Source organism: Cebidichthys violaceus, unplaced genomic scaffold, assembly GCF_023349555.1.
Source record: "Cebidichthys violaceus isolate CVI_PGR_0920_01 unplaced genomic scaffold, fCebVio1.0.p SCAF_12, whole genome shotgun sequence".
NCBI lineage: Eukaryota > Metazoa > Chordata > Actinopteri > Perciformes > Stichaeidae > Cebidichthys > Cebidichthys violaceus.
Window position 1 is genome coordinate 632,646 of NW_027176285.1, and position 26,526 is coordinate 659,171.

The window sequence follows — 26,526 nt, forward strand, 5'->3', positions numbered from 1 at the left end:
CCCATTCACAAATTTCTCCCCCCCTACCCTCCCCTGACTGTATCTAGATACTTGACCACTAATTATTTTATTTACTTTTTGGCGCAAAAGCCTTTTGTGCATTTACAATGGGGATTATAATGAGCCTTTAATTGGCCTCCGGAGAGACAGTTACGCTGTTCATTAGTTTAAATACGGACTAAACCCGGGTTATCTTCTCACGCAGGCAGAGCGGATCAGGCCTCAACAGGCATCGATTTACAGGAGTCAATTTGAACAGAAATGTAGAAATGGAGGCGTAGTTGGCGCTTGATTTTGATTGATCTATGTGTCTCTGATTGCGCATTATAAGCGAGCTGTATCACAATGATAATTAAAGTCAACTACGAAAGAGACGAAATGGTTGTTGAAGTTAGACAAAGATCCCGGGTTGAGCACGCAGAGTGAGCGCGCATGCTGTGGTTCGTGGGGGATCAATGGTTGGATCAGATCACACGGGCTGGAGGCGGACCCAATGGGCGCCTCGGCCCCTTGCGAAGCTTTGATTGACGCACAGAGAGGAGTAGCGGGCTGTGAAATTTGGCATTCCTGGCCAGAGGAGCTGAAATAATGGCATTATCCAGTGGGAGAGGGCCCACTCTTCACTCCCCTCACACCCACCCGGCTGCAGCCCACTCAGGAGGGATCTGATTGTGCAGCCAGTCGGCAACAAAAAAAGAAAAGTTCGATGCAAGGCGGGGCGTGATGGATCCGGTGAAGGTTTGGAGCAGTGATGCCTCCTCTGCATCCAACAAAACAGACCCTCATCAAGCTCGACTCAACGTGTCAAAGGGTTTGACACGTTGAGTGAAGTTAACACTCCTGAAACTGACATCTAGTTTATTATATCTTCTGTTTTCATAACGCAGCTGAAACTCTTTTTCCTTTTGCTAGTTCATAAAGTAAAACACAACAGACAGAAATGTTGAAGTGCCTGAATAATACGGTTATTATAAATATTTAAAATCACTGATTATCACTATGCATCTTCACAGAGAAGCAGGAGGAGGTGTTCATACTGTGGAAATAAGTGAATCCATTATGTGAACATAAAACAGCTGTAGATCATTTGCACATTATATGAGATTCATTTCTGAGATAAAACAATTTAAAGTTTAAATGGGTGAAATTATTCAGCATAGATTTATTATCTGCTTTCATAGAGAATACAAATGAATCCTAGCTACAGGAACATAATTTCTTTAAAAACTTCAAAATGTTTAAGAAGTGAATAGAAAGTATTTTAAAAGGATTACAGGAGTTCACTGGTTTTAGTTGCTTTTCCTTTCAACAACACGTTTGTTGAAATCATTCCACAATGGAAGAAGAATCACATGCAAGACAACTATTGAAAATATGAATAATTGATTTGTTGAAATAACTGGTTGTTAATATGTTTTTAAAATATAATAAACTCAGTAAAGTAAGAAGCAGCTACTGAGAGACACATTCAGATTTTGCATCAGATTTGTGTGATTAAAATGTCAAATCAATTATACATTTATACTTTTAAATAAAACATTATCCAATTAAAAGAGATAAATAAGATAATGAAACAATTTCCCTTTTTCTAATACACAAATTTATTCAAATCCTTTTTCTTTGCTTTTATGTTAAACCTTGATGTTCGATTGTGTTAAATTCAAATTTAATGTTTTTCATTCTTTAAAAAAGGAAAATCAAACTGACACTAAATAACTGGAAATTAATTGTTGGCAAAACATTGAACAATACGAATGATTCATTCTAAAGTGTGATTTCCTGATTGAAATGACAGATTTGTCTTATTTTCATGGAGTTTGCCAAATTCAATAATCCTACACAACTGTACCACTTTAAAATCAAACAATGAATTTTTAATGAATAACGTAGATTGTAAGTAAATGTATTTTACAACTTTTAGTGAGAACAGGGCCTGTAATCTCAATATAAGTAGGGCAGTTAGAATATGTGCTTTCTCAGCATACTTTAAATAAACTCCAGAAACATAAAGAACTCATGTGAACCAACTAAATCATTTCATGGGCTGATTTTAAAGAATTGTAATCATGTGTTTTCAAGTTGAACAATTATGTTTTGTTTGACTTTTCTGGGCAAGTTTTCCTGTTTGGTGTCATTTTTACAAGGTTTTTGGAAACACATTTAGTATTTACAGAACAAAGTCAGCAGCAGCAGCTCGATCAGGTTTGATCTACAGGGAAGTGTAGAAGATATATTGGAGTATTTTAAAATGTGCCTCGTTTAAAGCAGCTGAGACAAACAATGAAAAGAGACAAACCATGTTGTGGAGAGCCTTTCTTCTGAACGTGAGCCTGAGGGGAAAGAGCCACGAAGCAGCTCTGCCTGCTGAACGGCCTGACTTTAACTGTGTGAGGTGTCATGGGGCAGAGAGGGAAACCTTTTAAACATGGGAGTTATTGTTCCCTCTGCTTTTTTCCAACCTCCCATCCTCCGAAAATGTACCTCCTTTCTTCCTCTGCCCTTTAACCTCTCCCAACCCCCATCCCTCCATCTCACGTCTCTCTGCACACGTCCCCTCCTTCCTCTCATGGCCGAACACCAAACACACCGTGATGGATCGTCATTGATCATTTCCCACCGCAACAAAAAAAAAAAAGGTTAATGGAGAAGTTTTTTTTTTGGGAGGGGGGTGGGCAGAGTTCTCTGCTTCATCTTTTTCATGAAGTAGTAATAGTAGTAGTAGTAGAGCCCACCTCGAGCGCAGAGCCCCCCCTGCACCATGGCTCTTCCAAAGAGCCCCCCCCCCCCCCCCCCCCCCCCACTGCCTCCCTCTTGAAACAGACTCTATGGACTGCATGCATGACATTCCAGCTGTGTGGGTGGCACGGCCTTTTACAGCGTCTCCAACAGAACACAGGGCTCCTAAAGCACAAGAGCAGAAGAACCTCCACCCAGGATCAGATACTCTTCTCCACCCAGGAGCTCATGGTGAGCTCTCCATTACCCGTAAAGATACATGTTGATATGTTGTTATCCAAAGGCTCAGACGTCCATTGAGCAGGATATGTACAACAATAAGTCAATAAACATTACATGTATTAACCCCTTCAGACCCCAGGTGATCGTTAACAGCTCAGCAGAATTATTTAATCAGCATGATGCTTCATGACCTTTCCAAACTACAGCCTATAAACATGTTGAGCTGATGAGGCTAAGCTGGAGTCACAGCTCTTCTAAAGACACCACCTGGTGAAGAACAACATGCTTTCATACGCTCTGTATGTGTGACTGGTGTTAAAGCACAACCTCTTCAAAAGAATTACACTTCTGCTGTTGGAGTTTTATCAGTTTGTTCATAAGAGGTCTAATAAACTGTTAACTCTCTCATAAGTAACACGACTATGTAGGACAACATGAAAGTAAAAGGAAAGTCTATATAAATGTTCACGCATAGCTCAAGTGACATGTACAACATGAACTATTTGGTTATTGGGTGTGATAGCAATACTTCTCATTTATGGGTGAGTGTTACCGCTTCAATACTTTTCTACACATTTGGTTTTGAGGTCAGAAGAAGAGGCTGAGTTTATTATTAGTGCTTCTTCAGTATTTTAGAAAGTTAAGCTGATTTCAACAAAACACAAATGTTAAAAAAAAAACAACGGCCTTTTTACAAAACCAAGTTATGGAAATTGTTCACATTTGAACTCCTTTACTTTTAATCAAGTGTTTTGCAAGATTATTAAACACGCTGAAGGAATAACTGCTCCATCCATAAGTGGGTCACAAAATAACTTTTCCAGATGAAGAAATGAACTCGTGTTCCTACAAAGTAAAGGTCAACAGCAAACCTGTAAAACAACAGCATTAGTTTAATTTGTGAGCTGCTGTGGAGAAAACCTTCTGCACATAATACCTCATGATTTCACACCCAATTGTATTTATATAGCCCCAGTTTAACGTTTGCCTGTAGCTGCTGTACAATCTGTAGAGCACACAACACCCTGCATGTCCACTCCACAATGTCCTCCATTAAATCAATTAGTCATGATCCCACAGGATTATCACACGCAGTTTTATTGAAGCTCCAAATCTGCTGGTGGGAGACGTCGATTCTTAACCGACAAACAACCGACCTCATCCATAAGTCACAGCTGCCTGCTGGTGAGCGCGCGTCAAGCTTGTTTTTCCCCCTTTTTCCAAGCAGGCGAGTGCAAGAGCAGAGTCCAAAGGATGAAAAAACTCAACCCCATTAACTGAACTTCAGAGGAATTCCTCACTTTACATACGGAATGCACTTTGGGTCAAAGGGCAAAGGGCCAGAGGGGAATCCACCCGCGCCCAGGCAGGCAGGCCTTATTTAAACAAGCCTGGAATGCCTGGTCGGGAGAGAAGAGAAGAGAAGAAGAAGAAGAGGAAGAAGGGGAAGGAACCTCTCTGCCATTAACATGAGCAATAAATACCAGCACTTTTGAAATGACCTGCGCTGGCTGGCTTCATGTGCCACTGACTCTGAAACGTCTCATGAGCTTTTCACCAGTTAGACGGGGACAGATGTCTGCGATAAGAGGTGGAAATCACTGAATGTGTTGTACAGCTACGGGATTCTGGAAGTGCAGTCAAACCCCTTAACAAAATATACATTTCATATTTTTCCCATATGTGGCATTGAGGTAGCAAAAAGTCCTCTTATTCCACTCTGTCTGACAGAATCACTCATATTCTGAACTGGCTTGTTCTTTCAGGCTACTCTGTTTAATCAGATTGAAATATTTGCACCATTTTATACACATTTCAACAAATTCCGGCCACACTTTAGGTAGATTTATAACAACGTGAGGACTTTATAATCACAGTGTTTTGGGGGTTTGAACAATGTTCAATGGAAGTGAAATGATCGACCCACCAGGAGAAAAAAGAGACTGCACTTAGGATCAGTACTCTTGTTGTTGTTTTATTTATTTTCAGTTTTGATCGCTTGATATTAGTAAAGTATTCTTTAAATTCATGGCATCAAGTTGCAAATCAAAAGGAGGACTTCCTCTACCTCTGAAGTCAGACACTGGTTCCTGGAGGACTTGGTTAATTGAGGCTTCCCTATTAACTGCCCGTCTATAGTTTCAGGATCAATGGGAGAAGATTCTACTAAACCCTGCATTACAGGCGTGGGCCGACCTCTCTGTTTTTAGGACCATCTCGCCAAAATTTCCTACAAATGACCTGCTACAATCCCCATGGCCGTGGTGGAATTCTATCCACTTCGGGGCTTCAAAGCAGCTCAGGACTCGTTGGTCGGTCTGGCCAATAGGTGAAGAGGGGTGGACCCTGCCTGCCTTGACCTCACCGACCTGGCCCGACCCCCCCCCCCCCCCCTACCCACCAACCACCCACCCAGTGTCCTGCTCCTCATCCCCCCCCCCCCATTGTCCACTTCATCCATCCATCCATCCAGTGAAGCAGCCAGTCAGCCGGCAGGTCAGGCTGTCCGTCCGTCTGTCGGCAACAAAGAACACAGAATATTGAAATTCAGCTCCTTTGAGAAAGAAAGCACAGATTGCACCTCAGCTGAACTTCACAAGGGGAAACAGACATCTCCAATACGTCCTCGTGGTATCGTTTCATTAAACTGGAAGTTCACAGGAGGCTAAATGGATTTGCTCAATGAGTGTAATCACATTTTCCAGAAAAGCTCCATTCCTCATGCTGCTCTTCATTCACAGCTCTGCTCATATATCTACCCTACGTTCCTCTGTCCTCAGACCTGCTTTCACTGAGCAGCTAAAGTGAGTCAGACAGACAGAAGGCTTCACATATGAACTAAGGGAGGAGAAGCTCAGCATTTCTGGAGGTTTTTCCCACTCTGCAGCAGCCTCTCTACAAACTCTTGACTCAGCGTCTTTGGTCCGTCACTGAGGCAGCCATTTTCCCACGAAGGCTCCCAAGGTCTCTCCCCGGTGCTCTGCAGGAACCAATTACCTTGAGCGCATGCCTTTCAGTTCAGTTAACTGCCTGATCTAGGGAGGATTCAAAAAAATAAAATAAGTATTGTTCTGATCGTGCAACCTCTCATGTCAGGAGGCTTGCTGTGGAAACAGGGATTTGACTGATTTGTGTTTGTCCATTGAGCTTTAAATGCTGCTCAGAGACCGTTGTTCTGAAAAATGAGCTCATGATCCTGGTTGAGATCTCTGTGCATAAAAACATGGTGAGCATTGAGTGTTTGAGTACATAAAGCACATCAGGCCTTTCATAATTCAGACTACTCCAACAGTGTTTTCAGATATTTGTACTGTGTTGCCATCTACTGGACAAAGTTGGATTAACACAGATTTATGCAGCCTGCCTGTTGACAGCGATGCTCTTAGGTAGAGGCTGATGCTGTACGGCTTCTGAGAACCTGATTCAGAAGCACAGTCTGCTCCTGAGAGGTGATAACGCTCACATCGTAATGGAAAACTAGAACCTAGATTCCAAACTCTTCTATTGTATGGAAGGCTCAGTAGAAATACTAAACGCCATTGAAGCCAAATCAGACTCACCAGAAATATCATCTTGCACATTGTGTGCACCGTAGACATGATTATTCTTTGGCACAATTGTTTATTGATTTGAGTGGGTCTGATGTATTCTGTGTACTAGATGTAGTTCTCAGTACTTCAAGGACAAAGTCTGGGTTTCACTTGTTGTCTTTGCTCACGGTACACACAGTATTCTGTATTTGTACTCCTAATGCTTTTGTCAGTCAATTCATATACATATTTGATATCTCAAAAACACTTTATGAGCTGGTGAGTCTCTGTTGTTCCCAGACATCAGGATCCTTTTTTTAAGGCAGGGAGGATATTACAATGTCTTTAGACAAATGTGTGAGCAGCATTTTACTGCATCAATTACTTTATTTACTGTTTATTAGTTTAAGGTTCCCATCCTAGGGGTCCGGTCCACACAAGATCATTTTGGGACATTGTAAGAAGATTAATGGGAGGAAATAAAAAAACAAAAGAAATTGGGTTAAATATGTTGGAGAGGTTGTGAACCACTGGTTTAACCTTTAAGTTGTATTTCATAAGCTGATCAAAAAGCAAACACGTCCTTAATGAAGCGGTGAGAGGAAGAAAAGGACACAGCGGTGTTACAGTTAGAGTCATGTTTATTTACAGCAGAATCCTGAACGAGGAGGGAGAGGAGGGCAGAGGGGCGGGGCTAAAAGGAGACAAAGTGTTTCAGATCAAGCGCTTCAGGATTCATGTTTCACTACACAGTTCTTAATTTATTTATTCACCATTTTTCTATACAGAATCCATTCAGCCGTAATATCAATGCACCAACAGAGCTGGAGTCCTCTGCTGGAGGGGAGGAGAGGAGGAAGAAAACGAAAAGAAAGAAACTAAAGCACTGAAGGAAAACAGAGAAGTACTAACAACCGGGTGAAAAGGAACTCATTTTCTATAAAAAACAAAACATTTGTTGTTTTCACCATGATCGGCATCAATTATTTATGTATGTACATATATACACACATATGTATGTATGTATATAAACACACACACACATATATATGTGTATATAAATCTATATATTTTCTTTCCATGTCCATGAAGAGGTGAAGGGGCCTTGTGGTTCCATGATGTCAGAGTTTAGGCCGGGTGTCCCGACCCGACAGCGTTCAGGTCACAATATTCAGCCTCAGTGAGTCAGTCACAGGAGGTCGGAGCTGACCGACCGCAGTCCTTCTGACCCGGCAGCCTCCGTCCCACCCGCTCACGCCGCTCTTTGTAGGCGAGCTCATAGGTCCGGCGCCTCGGCCAGCAGAGACTCAAACCTGCAGCAGCCCCGTCGATGCAGTCTGAGAAATGATACACTGTACACTCAACATGCACGGCCAGAGAGCATAGAAAAGTAAAAAACAAAAACAAAAAGCTAGCAAACTGCATCGTCCGCACGCCTCTCCGACTTCCTGCTGTGCAAATCACTCACACCTGTTCCAGTATACATTAGATATTAACTGACAAGCACCACAAAAAGGTGGAAGGACCATTCAAAAAAACAAAAAAAAAACACAGACGGTCAGGGACCAGTAAAAACATCGTACGGGTGAACGTTCATCTCTAACTTCCAGTTTTGATTTCTGAAGGGCATAACTGATTTTACCCCCTCTCCACACACACACACACACACACACACACACACACACACACACACACACACACACACACACACACACACACACACACACACACACACACACACACACACACACACACACACACACACACACACACACACACACCTTCCCTTATCTCCATGCTTGGAGTCCAACCTTTCCCGGTGGTCTTCATCGGTGGAGGTGAAGTTCCGATGACGTGTGCTGTTGTGCTGTTCCACCGACTTCTCTTGTGTCAAAACGTGAACAAACTGACCAGAGGTCACCGCGCTCAGACATTAATAATGTCTAACAGTTGATGCTTTAAGTGTCTCCATGGCCATAAATACATGTACATTTAGGATGTGCACAAGAGAAATTACCCAGCTGATGTATGATGTGGTTTCATGATGAAAAGTAACATAGCATACCTTAAAATGAATTCAACATTCATTTATTTGAAAAAAACAAAACAAAAAAAAAAACACTGTTTACATTTCCAACTGTCCGGAGAAAGACCGATAAAACAAAATCGCCTCCTGTTGAGTTTTCTGTAACTTTTTACAAGTTAGGACACAAACTGTTTCCTTAGACATGTCATGTGTTTATGAAACCGTTTGATCCAACACTAGACACTAGAGCAGGAAACCAGCCAGATGGGTTTTGTTTTTTTTTTTATCCCAAAGATCCATCAGCTACGTTTCTATCACACAAGCCAACAAACGTTAGAAAACAACCTGTAAGTGATGGATGCTCACCAGTCGGTTCAGCCAAAATTCACCACAATTCAGCTGCTGGCTGGCGTCAGTTTCCCACCCTATTCAACATGCTCCCCAACACAAATACAAACTCAAGATACCGCAAATACACATATATACAAATAGAAGCGGCCCCTAAAATGCTGGGGGCAGCTTAACAATTTATAATGCATTTCTGTATATGCCAAGAATAAAACTTTTTCTAAATAAAATACATAGTTATCTGTGAGGGCGGGGAATGGGGACAGCAGATGAACAGAGAGGGTGAGGGCGGGGCTCGCAGGGAGTGTCGGAGGGCGGGAGCGCCGGGAGAAAAAGCCATTGTGGTGGGATGAAGGGACAGATGAAGAGAGCGGGGGGGAGGAAGAGGGAGACGGGCGGAGGGGGAAGACTCTTCTCCTTTACCGAGTCGCTGCTCCCGAGCACGGTCCTGTGCCACCGCAACACTCCGCCTCTTCTCAGTTTGTTTAAATCGTTCTATAATAATAATACTAATAATAATAATGACCACGAGAATGCTAAAAAAATATATAGAAACCCCAGCCGTGTCTCACAACCCTAAGTCCACAAAAAGGGGGGAGGCCTGGCCCTCGAGTTCATCCGAGTCGGTGACAAACAGAGATGGGGAGAAATCTAAAGACGCAGGGAGAGAAGGGAGGAGAAGCCTGACGAACGAACGAGGGAAGTGGCAAATGAGACTAACTATAGAGCAGGGAAGAAGGAAAAAGGAGAAGGGGGGGGCAGGGGGCAAACACAGCGTAGGCAGGATGTGCTAAAAATGAAGAGGAAATAAACAGAAAAAGAGGAAGCGGCGATGAAACGGGGAGGATGTAGGGACCAACAATGAATCGTGTCGGGGCGTTGTGATCCACACACTGGTGTCCTTCTGAGGGTTTTCACAGAAGATTGGCAGAAAGCATGAACAAGTGATGACAACACGGCCTCACTGTGAGTGCGCCCTCTCTCCTTCCCTCTAATTAAGGTAAAAGATCAGCAGTCCTCCCCGCACTGGTCGTTTTTTTTTTTTTTTTTTATCCCAGGGTGCATCATACCTCCAGGAAGCGGGAGCTGCTGGTCTTGGTGTGGAAGGGCTCGGACCACATGCGCCGCAAATCCCCCTGTGGACCGCAAACACAAGGTTGGACATGAGAGAGGAATCAGATGTGTCCCGATGCATCCAAGACCCGGTCAGCCGAGAAAACCTGCGTAGAACTTTTTAATCGTTCGACTCAGTTCTGCTCCTGTGAACACGTTCCTTCATTCTCCCCTAAACTGGAACAGAAATTCTCTGATTAAAAGGCCGAGTTGTGAGACCAGGTTAGCAGAGGCCTTCTGTTAACCTGAAAACCTGATAATTCATCTGGTGTTTTTAATTTCACAGTCATAATGACTACATGAAACAGTGTAGAATAAGTTCATATGCACTTTAACAGGATGTGTTTCCATTAACAGAACAGACTGCATGTGCTGCACTGCTGCAAACTCTCAGCAGTAAAGAATTCAAGCAATTGCTAAATTCTGCAGAACTGCCGCCGCCTGACTGTCATTTTTCTGGTGGGCTAACCGTACCTTCAGGTAGGCCATAGTGAGCAGAGGCAGCAGGGTGAAGGGGACCAGGTAGAGCAGAGCGGGCTGAGCAGCACGATGGATCCTGGAGGCCACAGTGGCAGTCAGCAGACCTGAAGACAGATTCACATCATCAGAAACACCTTCTACTCTTTTCTTAAAGTCACAGAATGTGCTTTTGGGAAATTACCAACATAATTGGCTCCCGAACACCTAAACCTATCACCGCTGAACACTGTCACAGTGAAACCCTCGCCCTCTCGCATCCATCCGTCCATCGATCGCTTTTCTTACCCACAAAGTATCCGATGAGGGTGCAGTGGAAATAGGAGACGCGCTGCATGCGTCCGGACAAAGGGACTTCCCCATTGGCTTGCTTCTTGTAGTTGTCGTAGCGCAGGACGAAGCACAACAGCAGCCCCGGCATCACGATGTCTCCTATTCCCAGCATGGAGAAGTGACTTCCTGTGGAGCTGCACGAATCGGGAAAAAAAGAAGTAGAAATACAATTTGGGATGTCAAAATACTGAGACTAAGTCCATGACACAGTATAGGTCCTGAGAGCTTCACAGCTATGCTAGCAGCCTAGTGAGGTCATCATGCTCACTACAGCAGCACAAAGTGTTGGATCGTTTCCTCCGCGTGGTTCCGCCTGTCTTACCTGGGAAAGACCAGTTTTCCAGGTAAGGAGAGACGGGGGACATCGCGGCCCATCCCTGGTCCCAAGTGGAGCTTCCGGGACAGAACATCTATGGGATTTTCAGCAGGTTGGGTGGCAACTTTGACCATCACATTACTATTGAAGATGTAGGCTGAGAAGAACACCTGTGGGGGGGGGGAAGAGGAATTTAACCGCTAATGTTGACACAAAAGTATTCAATTCATAATCGTATAAAGACGAGCAAAAAAAACACAGGTTTTCGAGAAGATGCAGCCGTTTGGTATTGAGAATAACTTTATGAATTGATCATCAGAATGATAATTAATTCAGCTTCAGCTCTAGATTATAAATCTCCGAATGCATCGTCTGAATACCTGATATATATATATATATATATATATATATATATATATATATATATATATATATATATATATATATATATATATATATATATATATATATATATATATATATATATTTCTCTTAATCAAGACTCCATCGCTGCTTCAACTCAGATCATTTATCAGATTCATCTAATGTTTGTCTCACGTAACGTCATTGTGAACATAAACGGTCAGCGGGGAAATAAAGACCGAAGGCGGCGGTCATGGTGAAGACGAGAGCGGTACTGGTAGAACATCAGCAGAAGAGTCAGCTGAGATTTGTTCTGTCTGGGTTCACTTTGTGTTTGTGTGCAGAACACAGTCTGAGAAAACCTGAGAGAAGCAGTTCTCTGTCGTCGAATGACGACGTTAATCATCTTTCATCCTTCCTGACGAGCAACGGCAGCAACTATTTAAACAGACCTCTAACTATCTGAATGAAGCAGATCATCTAAAGCAGCTCCACCACGCTCAGATTAAGACCTTAACCGATTACTTTGTTCATTGGTTTAATGACATTACGTTTGCAGTTCATCAAACAAACTCAACACAACACGACTCTGTCCTCCGTCGCTCTCTAACCCGCTGATGCACGTCCTCATAATAAAATCTCCATCATGACACCGGTTCCCCTCGACTTCAGCGGCTAAGTGCCCGTTGCTTTTGTGTTCCGGCGCCGATCCAGAATAGGGACGATGCCAGATATGACTAATAACTCAAACCCGAATCGACCAATGCCAGAAAAAGACAAAGCTGGACATCGATGTTTGATCATTTCTCAGAGGAATGTTTCGATGATCACCCTAATTACGGCCTGCAGCTCGCTCGCCTTCCTCTTCATCGTTTACATTGATGAAGGCTGCATTTTGCAGATAGCTCTCTTGTACTAGTTAAGCCATGGTGATGACCACTGCATCAATGCTCACTACCCAGGTCTTCCAAAACACATTGTGGCCTGAAGATGTATTAGGAGTCACTTTCTAAGCAGCAAGTGATCAGCTGGCAAGGAGGTACTAGCGTGTGTATGTTTAAAAATACACATGTAAGGGCTTTCATTGGCGGAATCACTACTGCTTTAAGTTTGATACAAAGACGTTTTCTTAATGACGTCAGCTGTGATGGGGTGAAGCTGTGGACGGGAGCGTCTTACCCAAAATACATCATAAATGAGCAGTCCTGACAGCAGCAGGCAAGACACCTTCAGACTGGGAAGCCGCACGAAGGCGATCATGGCGACACACAAGCCCATGGCCAAAGCTGCAGGGAGGAGAAACACACAAGGTATTCAAAAACACAGGAATGAGCTGGAAGAGCAACGACTTCAGAACGCTAATTTAAGAAACATTCGTTACTGTGAACACTAACTAATCAGTCGCACTGTTCTGATGAAACGTCTGAACTCACTTTCCGTCTCATGTTGAGAGTAAACATGGGAGCATGTCAGGGCTTTTCATGTACAGACTGAGTCACTAAAGACGTGTGAGTGCTGTGGCATTCATTTACTCTAGCAGGTGTAGCGGTGACAGGAACCCAGGGGGCGCTGTAACATTATTCAGCTGGTTCCAATGCTGAGACACACAGGGTGCCATGATTGTAGGACTGGTTTGAACCCAATGTAAATCATTTCTTCCACATTTAAAGCTTCTATTGAGGCATCAGCACCCTCAAAGATGCCTCTCAATGTAGGAGAACAAAGCGTTTATTGATCTCAGTTAAAATGTTATTTTATAAAAGTTAAAAGCTCACGAATGTGAATTGAAGCAGAATATTTTGTTAGATAAAAACATGAATTTTGGACACGATTACATCCATTTTTTTTTATAAATGTTGACTTTTGGACTCAACACTCTTTAGTCATTGGTAATGTTTGGATCACACGATACAAATAGTATAAAACTAATATTAGTGAAGCCATATCTTTACCTGCAGTTAAGCAGAAACAATGTGTTGAAACTCAATTAACAGAAAGAAGAAGCTGTGCAGCTCTCAGATATCGATTTAGAAATTGAATTTGAAGCTTAAGTACAGCCCTAGGAGGTTGTGTCAAACTCTTCTACAACTTTATAAATCGTTAGGGTTAGGGTAATTGTTTTCCAATTCTAACGGTTTGATCTTTGCGAGTTCTTTTACTTCTGATGAAGAAACGTTGCCATGTTGTGTCAAGGCAGCGCTGTTTGCATTGCTGAGAGAGAGAGAGTTCCAGTGATACGTTTCAAATGACGGAAGTCAACTGGGCTGAATAAATAAAGTCCACACACACACACATTCACTTTTCTGGGTTTTGTCAGCGCTTCACTACGATTCCATCTCTGAAAGTCCAGAGATCTTAAAGGCCAGTTAGCAGCGGACTAGCATCAGTGTTTTCTTCCTGTTAGCGCGCATCACACTGCAGTAAGAGCCTTAAAATAGAGTTGCTCAAAACTTCATACTGTATGAGTCATGATGTCAAGTTCCTTCTTCAACAGAAGATGAAACATTTTGTCCAGACTCTAGTCTTTATTAAAGATTGAGATGGCTGAGTGTATTTTTACTACATCAACGTTAGCAGCTATGCTGACAGAACTTCTGGACCTCAAACCACCCTGCAGGTCAGAATAATGTCACTCCATCTTTGGATCCTCGTAGATCACTGGAAGATTGAATACAAATAAAGGTGCTGATGTGTACAGAATCCTGGTGAATGGAGACGCACCGTCCATGAGAAGCCAGTGTCCAGTCAGCACCCAGATGAGCACCAACATGACGGAGAGGGAGAAGGACAGGAGCTCAGCCAGAGTGAAACGCCCACAGCAGCCAAACGAAATCCTGCAATGAGACAAATGAGAGACACTCTCCATCAAGTCTAGTCTAAATCACACAGAACCGAGATGAGGAGACTTAAGAAAGGACAGAACAGTTATGGGATTATCAGCATCAGGCGGATTCATTTTACTCACGAGTCGTATTTACATACTTAACGATGAGCAAAGAACAGCTAGGCTGAGAGAGCATCGATCTCTAAAGTGAGACGACGATAAAACGTTTAGGCTCCTAATTCATGAAAAGTATTCGTTAATGCTGCCTAAACTGTTGCTGCTGAAATGAGACGGGGACGGAGATGAGACTAATAAACAGCCTGAGCAGCATCTATTCATGAACATGTTAAGATACACAAAAGAACAACTACTAAGTAGAAAAGGGTCTTTGGGTTGGAGGGTCATTACTGATTCTGTCCAGCAGATAAAAGGTGTAGTGATAGAAAGCTCTGGGTCTGTAGCTAGAGAGGAGGCGTTCATATTGGTCACTGAGTGGGAGGGTCGTGTTGTTGGGGATTCCTTGTTCTAGGCTATTAAAAATGTTTTGTATGCAGTAAGAAAAACCCCCTGAAATAACAGAACTTACTTCCCGCTTGTTCCCAGTGGTTTTATTAAGCCTCGCAGACAGTTTCACTTTTAATTGACAGGAAGCTGATTTACAGATATGCGGACGCACGGAGCTTTATAAATATTTTCAAAAGACATACGAGACTAAACCCTCGAGCGACAACAGACACACAGAGTCCACGCGACGTCCTTACTTGTTCTGTGGGGAGCAGGGTCTGGTCAGATACTGGCACATCGGCAACAAGAGGAACGCAAATGCGATTGTTGCAAGAACTGAGGAGAAGAACAAATGGCAGCAGTTAAACGTGAAGGTCTAACACAACCCGGTGGTTTCCGTTGAGTTTGACGGGGCAGCGAACGGTCCGCACACGTTCAATGATCACAGTTCAAGAGGCGGCGTGAAAGCCTTGTTAAAGGGTTTCCACCGCCGCTTTGTGTCGCGTTCAGGAGCGTCACTCACCTGCCGTGCAGATGGTGAAGACCACCTGTACCGAGTCGAAGAAGAAGAACATGACTAGCAGAGACACCGAGGCTCCTATGGGCAGGAACAGCGCCTGTGTGGAGTCTATAGTCTGAATACCTGCAACACAGAACACCAGAAGTGAATACTTGCAAACTCAAAAAAAAAAATGATTTTGTTTTTGTATGTTAGGTTTTGCAAAGTCTGAAGGATACAGACACTCACTGTTGTTTGAGCTGCCGTTATTGAAAGCCCCCGGCGTGGGGTTACCGTCTTTATCCTTCTCCTGGTTCTCACAATCCATGTTTAATGATCTGCAGGAGGGAGGGACACACAGGGGGACATCAGTAATCAGAATCTACAGCATGTAAACTGTTGATACGAGGCTGTGTAGGACACTTACAAACACTCGTTCTACGGTGAAGGACTTAGTTTAAGAACAGACCCGAAGCCTGGAGCTGAACGTGTCTCACGTCAACCCCACTAAATACCTCCATCTCCACATCTACATCAACAGTTCAGAACACAGTCATACCAAGAGTTGTAAAAATCGAATACGCTGAGAAAAGTTACTACATTTTATATATATATATATATATATATATATATATATATATATATATATATATATATATATATATATATATATACATACATACATACATACATACATACACACACACACACACACACACACACACACACACACACACACACACACACACACACACACACACACACACACACACACACACACACAAACATGTCCCCGTCCTACAGCTACAGGGGAAGACATTTTCCACTGAAGACAGTTTGACATCGTCACAGCAGACAAAAACACAAGAGTCAGAAACAAAGTGAATGACGGCTGAATTGTGTTTGGCTGCTTCAGTTGCAGGTTCCTGTAAGGAGTTCACCGTCTCACCGTCCAGGCTTACAGAGACACTCAGCGGTGTCAGTAACACCGAGACAAGTCAGAATATAACACTGGAGACATCTCAGTCAGAGGAGAGCACTGGAACACACACGTCCACTGGCACTCAAGACTGAACTATTATAATCTGGTGGTCAAAGGATAAGTGACCTCACAGAACATGCTTTTGCCCATAACTTAATAATTGATATGATTTATTATCCCACAAACGTCTAACAGGACAGAATGATGAAGTGAAGGCGATGACATTTGAGACCATAGGTCTTTGCTCGTGTGGTGAATGAGACACGCTCGCTGAGTCCCTGTTGACTCCCCTGTAGACAGCTGAAGGTGTTGTTTAGTGACTCACCTGAAGCTGCCATAGACGATGAGGAGGATGGAGATGAGGAAGGTGGACACCTGGCTGGAGTCAACTAGGGAGTAGGCCCTAAAGAGGACACGGAGGAGAAGACAAAGGTTTACTTAATGGAACATCCCCATCACCTTTAGTGCAACACTGGAGACTAAAGTACACAGTGTGTGTGTTTATTGACATTACAGTGATTCACTGAAACAACACGGATTAGTTTTCTACTTCCTTAAACATCACATGAACAGCAAAATAGACAAGAAAAGTGAATCCTTAAATACACAAGCATGAGAAGACGTTCATCTCTTTTTAATCTGCTGCTCCTGTTGGTCCTAACCGGAGTCTTTTACACACAGCAAGCTGCATGGAAGACAGTCAGCCGACTGCAGCTTGATATCGATGGTTATAGTTATGCAAGTTTTTGGCATTTCTCAATTTCGACAATACTGACGATTGATTGCAAGCTCCAGTGAGTGAAAACGCATGTGTTGTTAGAGACAGAAATGGAGGCGAGCGTAACGATAGTCAATCATTCCAGATGCTGCACTTTGACGATTTTACAACCCGACTGTGAACCTCTGCAGGTACGCGAGTCCCCTTAACCCTTCACAGCAGATAACCCACGTCCAACACCCAAGACTAGAGAAGGACAGACCAGGACTCAAGACCAGGAAGTACAGTCTGCATTTAAGCATGTATACAACGGACCACTGAGCGTTCAACTACAGCCACTGCTAATGAGAAAACTAGAAGAATCTAAAATCTACAAAAACATCAAATACGATGTGAAAACATGTCAAACACACACTGACACACTGACTCCGCCCACTTCAACAACACGCTGATAGATTCTATTCCCCTGATATCAGTGTGTTGAGAATAAGAACTGGGAAATAAACAAGGGATCGATTATGAAAATCAATAAAGTGAATGTGACCCATATGGTTCTAGGCACATTGGAATCTCTGCAAAAAGGAGGGCGGGTCTCAACCCACATGTGGTCATCTAAATTTGAACTGGGCCTATTGATGAGCATATGACTCATCCATAGTTTGGAAGATAGACATCAAATAGCTGTGGTTTCTCACACACACACACACACACACACACACACACACACACACACACACACACACACACACACACACACACACACACACACACACACACACACACACTTGGAGATTTGATCCACTTGGAACCCACATGTTTGTCACAATACATTGTGAGTCTGTCAGGATTCTCTCCATTCATTCTGCTCCGGTGTTCTCCTGCGTACCTTCACCCAAGAGGTTGTCAAACTATTGTCTTGATCTAATAACTGTAGGCGTGCATGTAAACATAGTCAATGTGCAGCTCAAAATACTCCTTCACTTTACTTTAAACTGTGTTTAATTCACAAAATAGAAAATAAAAATAGGCTTTACTTCATCTAGAATAGTTTGTAAATATGTGTAATTATTCTTCATCATGATCACGCAGGCGATCACAGCATTAATACCAGCTATTAAGAGTAAAAGTCCGTCTGTCCTGAGAGTCAGTGGATCTATGCTGAAGAGCTAAAAGTGAAGAATGTGATCGGCCTCGATCACAGCAGCCTCTGACGGACCCGCCTATGACGCTGCTACTGGTCCCAGGTGTGCCGTGACGTTACCGCAACAGAGAATGTATTCACTCCCTCAGTGACAGACTTTCACGTTGGCCTCGCCTCGCTGCGATCCCGCCAAAAGTAATCTAAATTCGTCTTGACCTACATCCTGCTCCTTGCAATCTGTTTTGTGTGTCTCGTGAGAAAGAGCAGACAAAATAAACAGGAGCTGATGAAGGACGTCAAAATGAAAGTCCTCAGCCAAGAGACAAGAGTTTCACTTCAGAATCGAGAGGCGGGATCTTGGTGAAGTGTAGGTTCTAGATGAAGGATGAACACGGCTTTAAAACTTCATACTCCTACAGCTTATTGTCAAACAGACGGGTTTTCTGTGCTCTCAGGAACAAGAGGTTGTAAAGATTACATGTGTAACTAATCCTAAAATGGATTTTTTTCATGCGTAATCGGGCTTTTAGCTTGCAGACGGATGCTGCATTTAAGCACCAAACTGTTTCCCGTGTGGATAACGCGAGGGTCTTGACGTAGCGTCCACTTCACATGCAACCTTATGATTCAGGCCCTAACAAGGCCGGCGTTGAGGAGTGGCCGCCTTCATGTGACCCGTCTGTGTCCCGTCAAACTCTCTGGACGTAGGTGAGGAACGCAGTCTGGAGTTTAATGTCATCACCGCCTCCCCCCGAACCTCCTCAGGGTCTGCGTCCAACGCTGACGTCTAGAAGCCATCAGCTGATCCGGGTCTTTGAGAATAGATGGATAAATAACGGCTCACGATGAACAGAAGGCTTCATATAGATCCATGATCGGGGTTCGGTATCGGCCGACACCGCTTCAAAAAAAAAAAAAAAAATCACGACTACAGCTTCTAACAATCCCAGAATGCAATGCAGCACATTTTCTATAAAATGCACTTGTGCAACACTAGACCGCGATATCAGCCAATATCAGCGTGCAGATCTACTGGATTGATGAATGTTGGCCAACAAGTAATTGAAGCACATTATTGCCAAACATCCGTTTGAAGTCGTGACTGAATAATTACAGTCAGTCCTAAATACTTCCAGTTGTAAAACGTCACACTCTCACATCCTCAGACATTCTGAAGACTTTGGGCTACATCAGGGGATGTTTGATTGCAGAATTTCCGGCTCGCTATATAATAAATAATTGAGTATTTATTATACTGAGAATATTAAATGAGACAAAAGAGAGCCGCAGCTACAAAGGGTGCAAAGTGGCCGAGGGAAAGTCTTTCACATCACGAGGACAGACGCTCCGCATCAACAAGAAGGACGGTCAACAGTCACACGTTGACCACACATGGCAACATCTGGAACAGCTCCTGCTTTTTATTTCTTCTTTTTGTATTAAAGTTTGATTTAGTGAGCTCTGGGTCATATTTTTAAAAAGGCAACAATATCCAGCACACAGTGACTATCAATGGGTTTCCTCTGCAACATGTGACATCATGCTCACATCGTGAAATGTTTAAATTACAACGTTAACAACGGATCTGAACCTAATTATCAGTGTGTGTGAGAAGGAAATGTACAAAGTACATCCATGTATGAAACGCTGGTTCTGGAGCAGGAGCGTGGATGTTAACACCATTCTGAACAGGGCTCATGGGTAAACGTTTGGTTTGGTACCTCATTTAGACAACAAGGTAATAAAAGAGCCACTATTGCTCTTGTGTAGAAGTACCAGGAGCTCGGCTCACAGTGAATAGTATTTCAGTTGTGAGTATCTCTGGACCGCATCACTAGTACTGACAGAGACAACAGGCCTCATAGAAACACACTCTGTGCTCCAAATCACTTTTCATTCTGCTGCGTCTGTGATGCAGGAATTCACAGGTTTCATTGTGATGCAGAGGAGGAGGAGGAGGGGAAAAAAAGAATCTCCGTCTCCATTCATTCATTCATTCAGTAGTACAGGAATGACTACAGGGTGTCAGGAGGGGAGGGGTAACATGTGGAAAAGGGACACTACCGCATCACGCCCCGGTGTGGTTTTATCCAATACAGGCTTCTGTGAAAAACACACAGATTCAACTCGAGCGTTATACTCGACCCAAAGTAAAGCCGGACCAGAGCCCACGCGTGTTCTTCTACTAAACTAAGCAGGTTCAACGCTTTCCAACAGCTGGGCCTCCAGCGTTGAGACAGCGATTAAGAAACGGGCCTTGTTCCTCCACACACTAATGATGTCACTGCCTCACTGTCAACACAGCGAGCGGACAGACAGCTACTTTAATCTGCCACGGGCCTCATTCATATTCTAGCATCGAACCGGTTCCTCTGAATTCTGCGCACAGCAGCCTGTAGAACATGGGTGAGATAGATGAATGGAACATTTAAAAACTAAATACAATCCCGGACTGTTTGAGGCGCTGGACGGCGGCCCACAGCGCCATAAGACGTCCTTGTTCGCCAACGGACTCGCTTCTTCAATAACACAATTCCAATACCGTCCTCCGTGGAGCCGGCGGCATGCATGACTTGAGCATTAAGGCCGGGTCAGCGGGCTACAATGAGGACGTTTACCAGCGCTGCCCTGTGAGGCGTGGATGTATAACAACTCTGTCCTCTCCAGATCTCACACACACACACACACACACACACACACACACACACACACACACACACACACACACACACACACACACACACCATGATACACACTGAGTATACATGAACTCAACATGCACTATTATTCACTACAGTTTAAGTTGCCGCTGGACCTCCTTTAGGGAAGCAACATTTATCTGCCTCCACTTTCTCATCCAATTACGGATGTAATGGTTACACCCTCCAGGTACAAGAGTGTACTTTGTGATCAACGATGACCTTTCCTGCCCCTATGAAAACAAGTAGTCCTCCCCCGCATTGCTGTTCCGGTGTGTGTGTGTGTGTGTGTGTGTGTGTGTGTTTACACCCTTCTGTGACATTTGGTCCTTGTTTGAATGAGTGTGGACAGAACAGAGTGACACAGAGGCATGTCGTCTCCTGTACGCCCTGCAGAATGATGCTTCTGGACAATTCAGGGGGAATAAATATATTTATATTAGCTGCTGGTCAAAATGTCAAGACTGACGTCCACATTTAATCATGATGTAAATGTGTTTTCAGACCCAATGAGGCAAACGTCTGAGCCTTAGATTTCATGATGCATTAGACCTGCTGGACGTCCGAATCAAAACTATTTAGGCGTTGAAATTGCGACGGCTAATCTTCAGCGGAGCTTCTGCTCAGAGATGCAGGCAACAGGTGTTCAGTAATCTGTCAGACTCAAACAGAGCAATGTGTCTTAGTCTTAGCAGAACACAGCAGCAGGAGTTGTGTCTATAGAGAAGAACTAAACAGTGCTTGCTGCCATTTGTCAGAAAAACGAGCAGCAGTGATGAGTTTGGAGGGTGACACGGTGGCTTTATTAAGGAGCACATGTTACCGAACATCAAGAGGATTTTCTCATGAACAGCAACGCTTACAAAATCACCGGTCCATACAACCCTCAGAACTGACTGTGGGTACAGAAATGTCCGATCTCTTTCCCATCAACTACATGCCAAGGCCAGGTTATATATTAGTGTTTGAACCAATCAATGTATCAATTAGCTGTTCATGTTTTCAGACGGCCCACATTGAACACAGCAGCAGGCGATCGTATTATAGTCACCTGTGATGGTTGACTTGGCTGTAACGCTCATCCTCTCCACATCAGAAAAGTCCCGTCTTTCTCAGTCCTAACATAAACCTCACTGGGACATTTTGTGATGTGCACATGGCAGATAATCACACACTTGCATCATCCGGCCCTGAAGAGAACAGAGACCGGACCCTCTGGCTGCTCAATAAAGCCTTTGACTAAGAAACTAAAGTAAAAGGCAGAACTGGAGCAAAAACAATAGCTGCAGCAAAAGCTGTTAATGAAATGTTCAGGCAAAACTTAATGGTTTATTCAAGATCATTTCCCTTACAAATGAAGAGATTAAAAGCTTTGTGATGGCACCAACAAGTGCAGAGACTGATCAATGTCTCCCAGACAAACACAAAGAAGAGCGGAGCACTGCATCCACCTTGATGGACAAGTAAAGCCAAACACTGAGAGAGAACTGCGTAGGTCTGCTCTTACTTATGAGAGGTACCTGACACGCTGCACAATGAGGAAGCAAAACAAGGAGAAAACTCCACCACCAAACAGATGTGGTGGTGTGATCGTTACATAAAGCAGCTACTGATGGCTGGGATTGAAGCAAGCTGCAAGACGGCCAGCTGATGAACATGTCATCAAACTACAAGACACCTACAAAACCACAAGCCTCAACAGGGACGCCTCCGTTTACTTATCAGCAGTTCATCTGGGCAGTGATTGATAAATATGTATTAATAACTGTGCAAACTAAACGTGCTAATTCAGCCGAGCACAGCATCCAACTCAAACGTCTGCACAAGAGGTCTGTATCTTCTAAAAACCTGCTTTAGTCAAACACCACCAGGACAACAAATTACATTATTTATGTCCATGATCTTCATGTAATGGTTTAGAGAATGCATCATTGCGTACTGGGTGTTTGTACGTCGTCTGCTTCCAAGGTGACGGGAGCATGGAGCTGCGTTCAAAGGCTCAAAGATGTGTAACAACAACAACAACAACAACAACAACAACAACAGACAACTGGCAGAGTAACGCTTCCAGACGACTAATGTTTGCTGAGGTCAGCTTGATTTGTGCAACTAGGTGAGCCTGATATGAAGCGGCCATCTGTTCATTGAGAAACAGGACAAATAAAGCAGAGCATCAGGTCACTTGAAGTTCTTTCACCTCACTGGTCTGAAGTGAAGGACCACCGACTGAACAGGTAATGTAACACGGAAGTGATGAAGTTAGATGGAACGGCGCGGTTAAATAAACAGTTAACATTTACATTTTACACTCCTGCGTCATGATAAGAGATGAGAAGGGGATTTGAAAATGAGCAGCTTTGGCAGTCTTGAAGGAACATCATGGCTCCAACATGGACAAACTAGGACCACAGCGCTGACCCAGCGGACAGGGTTCACCTGAGGGGGAACCTCAGGGTGGGTACCACACTCCTACAGTGACCATGTCGGTCATTACATTAGCTGTAATCGGCGAACGAGGGCGGTGAAAAGCTAGCTAGTGGGGGGGGGGGGGGGGGGGGGGGCACGCTCACATGCATGATCAAGCACTACATGCATGTGTGCCCGGCCCAGATATGTCAACACAGCAAAGAGACGCTGGGACAACAAGACACGCAAGACTGACTTCATTCTCCTCTCAGGTAGACAATTACTAAACGTAGATATAGGTGAGTGCTCGGAATGTCGCATAACATTCCTTTAAATACACACACAGACTTCAGTAAAAATGCAACCACTCATGTGACACTGTTGGAAGATTGTACGTTTACATAAAGTGCAAAAAGTTGGGCGATCATTCTACCATATTGGCTACCTGAGTCTGAAAGCAAGAGGGACTTCTCAGTTAGGTTGCTCTACCAATACATTTTACTAATACTTTTCCAAATTTGAATGACCACACATTCTCTGAAACGTCCGTGTAAACATGAACAACAAGAACAGAATGTGGGAGTCTGACGTTACAGAGAACAACGCAACATCTAAAGCAGACACTTAAGGAATAGTTCACCCAGCATAGGTCCTTCTCAGTTGACCACAGTATACAAGTCAATATCCATGACTTTTCAAAAAATTTGGGTTAATTTATTTTTCCAAAACTTCTCCAGACATGAAAATTGGTATTTTAAAATTCTATGACATTTCTCAGGTGTTTTATGACCACATAAATACAGCCTGATCTCCAACATTCTTCGGTGACATTTATGCCATTTCTCACACAATAGATTGTTTGTGTCTTTGTCCTCTGATCACCATCGTCACAAAATATCTGTAACAATTCATAAGTGTAAAGAAGCACTCAATGCTGACTTTTCCAATGAAAACCTACAGCATCAGATCTGTATTAAATTAACGCCGTCTTGGGCAAAACCCTTTAGTTGTTCTTAAACATGTAAAATAGGATTTTCATCACGTTGTTGGCAAATAAACTAATTAATTAGTTAATTAATATTAATGCAGAAAGGGGGAGATGTAAACCCAAAAGATGGTATTTTCCAAAACAACTCCACTTTGCATTCATGCTTATAATACGTGTGAATAGTCTGCCGGCCTAATATTACATCATAGTGAAAATTCACCAGTGGTTGGGTTTTTTTCTCCTGTAAGCAATTTCCCTAACAGTGCAAACAGGATTTTTATGAAAACTACAGTATAAATGTGTCGACATATAAAAGTCACAGTGCAAACAAAGCTTTGGTTACCTGTAACAGGCATGATGTGGAAAGACTTCAAGACATTTCCAGGAAACAATCACACTGTGACATTAAATGAGATCTAGGTAAACCCATGAGATCAGAACACGTCTGTGGACTGAGTGGACACTCAGTGAACCTGGTCTGCTGGTGGAGAGGTACTGGTTTGAACTATTCACACGTAACACGATGCTGCTCTAAGCGTTGTGCTAACATTCAACCCGTGTTGATAGAATCAAAACAAGCATAATTTATCCTATTTTATTAACTAGGCCTCACCAAAGTCAGGACATATTCATTCATGGGGCAACGCATTTCAGTGATCACATCATCTCGGTGTTCGTTTCATCCATTCCTCTCCAAGCACCGACATTCAACTATAACGTTCAGCTTGTTTATAGTCTGTATAGCTCACGTTTCCGCACATATATTTTGGGTCAACCTGTCGTGTGTCCCGATGCCAACCTCACCCTGAAATAGTGTTTTTTGGGACATGACTGCGATGCCAGTTAGCTAGCTTTAGCTCCACGGCAGAACCTTTGTTATTGTGTGCAGCGGATCGACGACGAATGCTAGCCATCTAATCAGCTAACGCTAATTTGCTGCCACGGCTAATGTTCAATAATCGATTTGACACTGTCGTGCAGTGTCATTACTACTCTCAGACAGCGAGCGCTGATAATGTCAGCGAACGAGTCATTCACCAGCTGGCTAACCCAGTGAGGCACGTTAGCTAGGCAGCTAGCCCCGTAGCTCTCGCTCACAATAGCACCGTTGGAACCGAAGCTAGGTAGCGCTAGCATAGCGTCAGCTGGTGCAGCTGATTAGCCGCGGCTAGCTAACCAGCCTGTTAGCAGTATCAGAGCTGCAGGGGGAAAATGGGATTAGTGACATTTTACACGCTCCACGGTGATACACGCATCAGAAGGAGTCTGTGTGGAGAGTATTTCCGTGACTTGTCATAAATAGAGTGCATTGGTTTAGTGACCTATATCACCAGGCAGTAGCAGCAGCTAGCGTACGGTAGCTAGCGGTACTACTAATCGGTAGCGCGATGCCTGTGCGCACTCACCAAGATGAGTAGCCCTGCTCCGCCATATCGCCGAAAACAGTGGGTTCCGCGACTGTGGCCAACACAGATTCAGGTCCCGGTGACAACCCGATGGGACCTCGGAGAGGTTTTCTGCGTATCCTTCACAATCCAACAGTCCTAGCAGCTACTTTAAGGTGACAACATGACGATACATCCCGGCGGCAGCTAGTAGTCACTAGCTGAATATCTTGCAATTGAAATGGGAATGATGGTTTGCTATCGTTAGGTGGACAAGACAAAGCACCCCGAGAAAAAAACAACACTGATGTTATTTTCGTCCGTTTCGCTAATGTCCTGCCGTCAACCCCGGCCGTGAAGGCTCGGTCTCCAACGATGCTACACCCGCTGTAGATCCATATTCAGCGTGATGTCTCCAGAATAAATTCGGATAGTCCTCAAGTCTGCACCCCTCGCTGTTGTGGGAGACGTTCAAGCTTTGTTTTCTATGGCGAGTCACGGGAACGCGCAAAATCGCCCTGCTGTAGAGCGACAGGAGTAGGACGTGCACTGAGACGCTGTAGTGCTGGCGATGGTTTCCCTTCAGCTGGCAGCTTTGCAGCCTGTCATACACACCTACAACATTACGTCGATTATACAATAACATTCATGGTTATACATATTTAAATTATTGCCGAATAATAATCATAAACATGATTTTTGGATTACTGACAAAATACGGATAAACGGACAGCCCCTCGGTATGAGATTCATTTAAATAACTGGAGAAAAGGGTTACACAAACACACGTTTACAAGTGTTTGTATAAGGTGTATACATAGATTAGCCTGCTTTTGGCCTTTTAATATTATTTATATAAGAAAGACTCGTCCAATGGCTTCTGTCACATACATGGTTTACATCATTACCTGTAACA

General features: G+C 43.6%; 1 protein-coding gene across 2 annotated transcripts; it reads right to left on the bottom strand.

The window, feature by feature from the left end:
* Positions 1-7,111: 7,111 nt before the first annotated feature.
* sppl3 (signal peptide peptidase 3) lies at positions 7,112-26,179 on the bottom strand. Of its 2 annotated transcripts, none has more exons than XM_068705783.1 (11): positions 25,632-26,179; positions 16,599-16,676; positions 15,541-15,629; positions 15,316-15,435; positions 15,050-15,128; positions 14,186-14,298; positions 12,644-12,750; positions 11,108-11,271; positions 10,741-10,919; positions 10,450-10,559; positions 7,112-9,998 (listed from the first exon to the last, which is right to left on the bottom strand). In XM_068705783.1, the coding sequence occupies exons 1-11, from the start codon at positions 25,655-25,657 to the stop codon at positions 9,927-9,929; spliced, it is 1,137 nt and encodes a 378-aa protein (XP_068561884.1). In that variant the 5' UTR covers positions 25,658-26,179; the 3' UTR covers positions 7,112-9,926. The 2 variants fall into 2 exon arrangements, with proteins under 2 accessions (XP_068561884.1, XP_068561882.1); XM_068705781.1 differs by having other exon boundaries at positions 15,535-15,629.
* Between the last annotated feature and the right edge of the window lie 347 nt (positions 26,180-26,526).

Excerpts from the sequence above, each read along its gene's own strand:
- sppl3 (XM_068705781.1), bottom strand. The coding sequence starts at position 25,657 with ATGGCGGAGCAGGGCTACTCATCTTG. Across the intron at positions 16,677-25,631 it reads GAGCAGGGCTACTCATCTTG|GGCCTACTCCCTAGTTGACT; the intron begins GTGAGTGCGCAC and ends TGTCCTCTTTAG. Across the intron at positions 15,129-15,315 it reads CTTCACCATCTGCACGGCAG|TTCTTGCAACAATCGCATTT; the intron begins GTGAGTGACGCT and ends TCTTCTCCTCAG.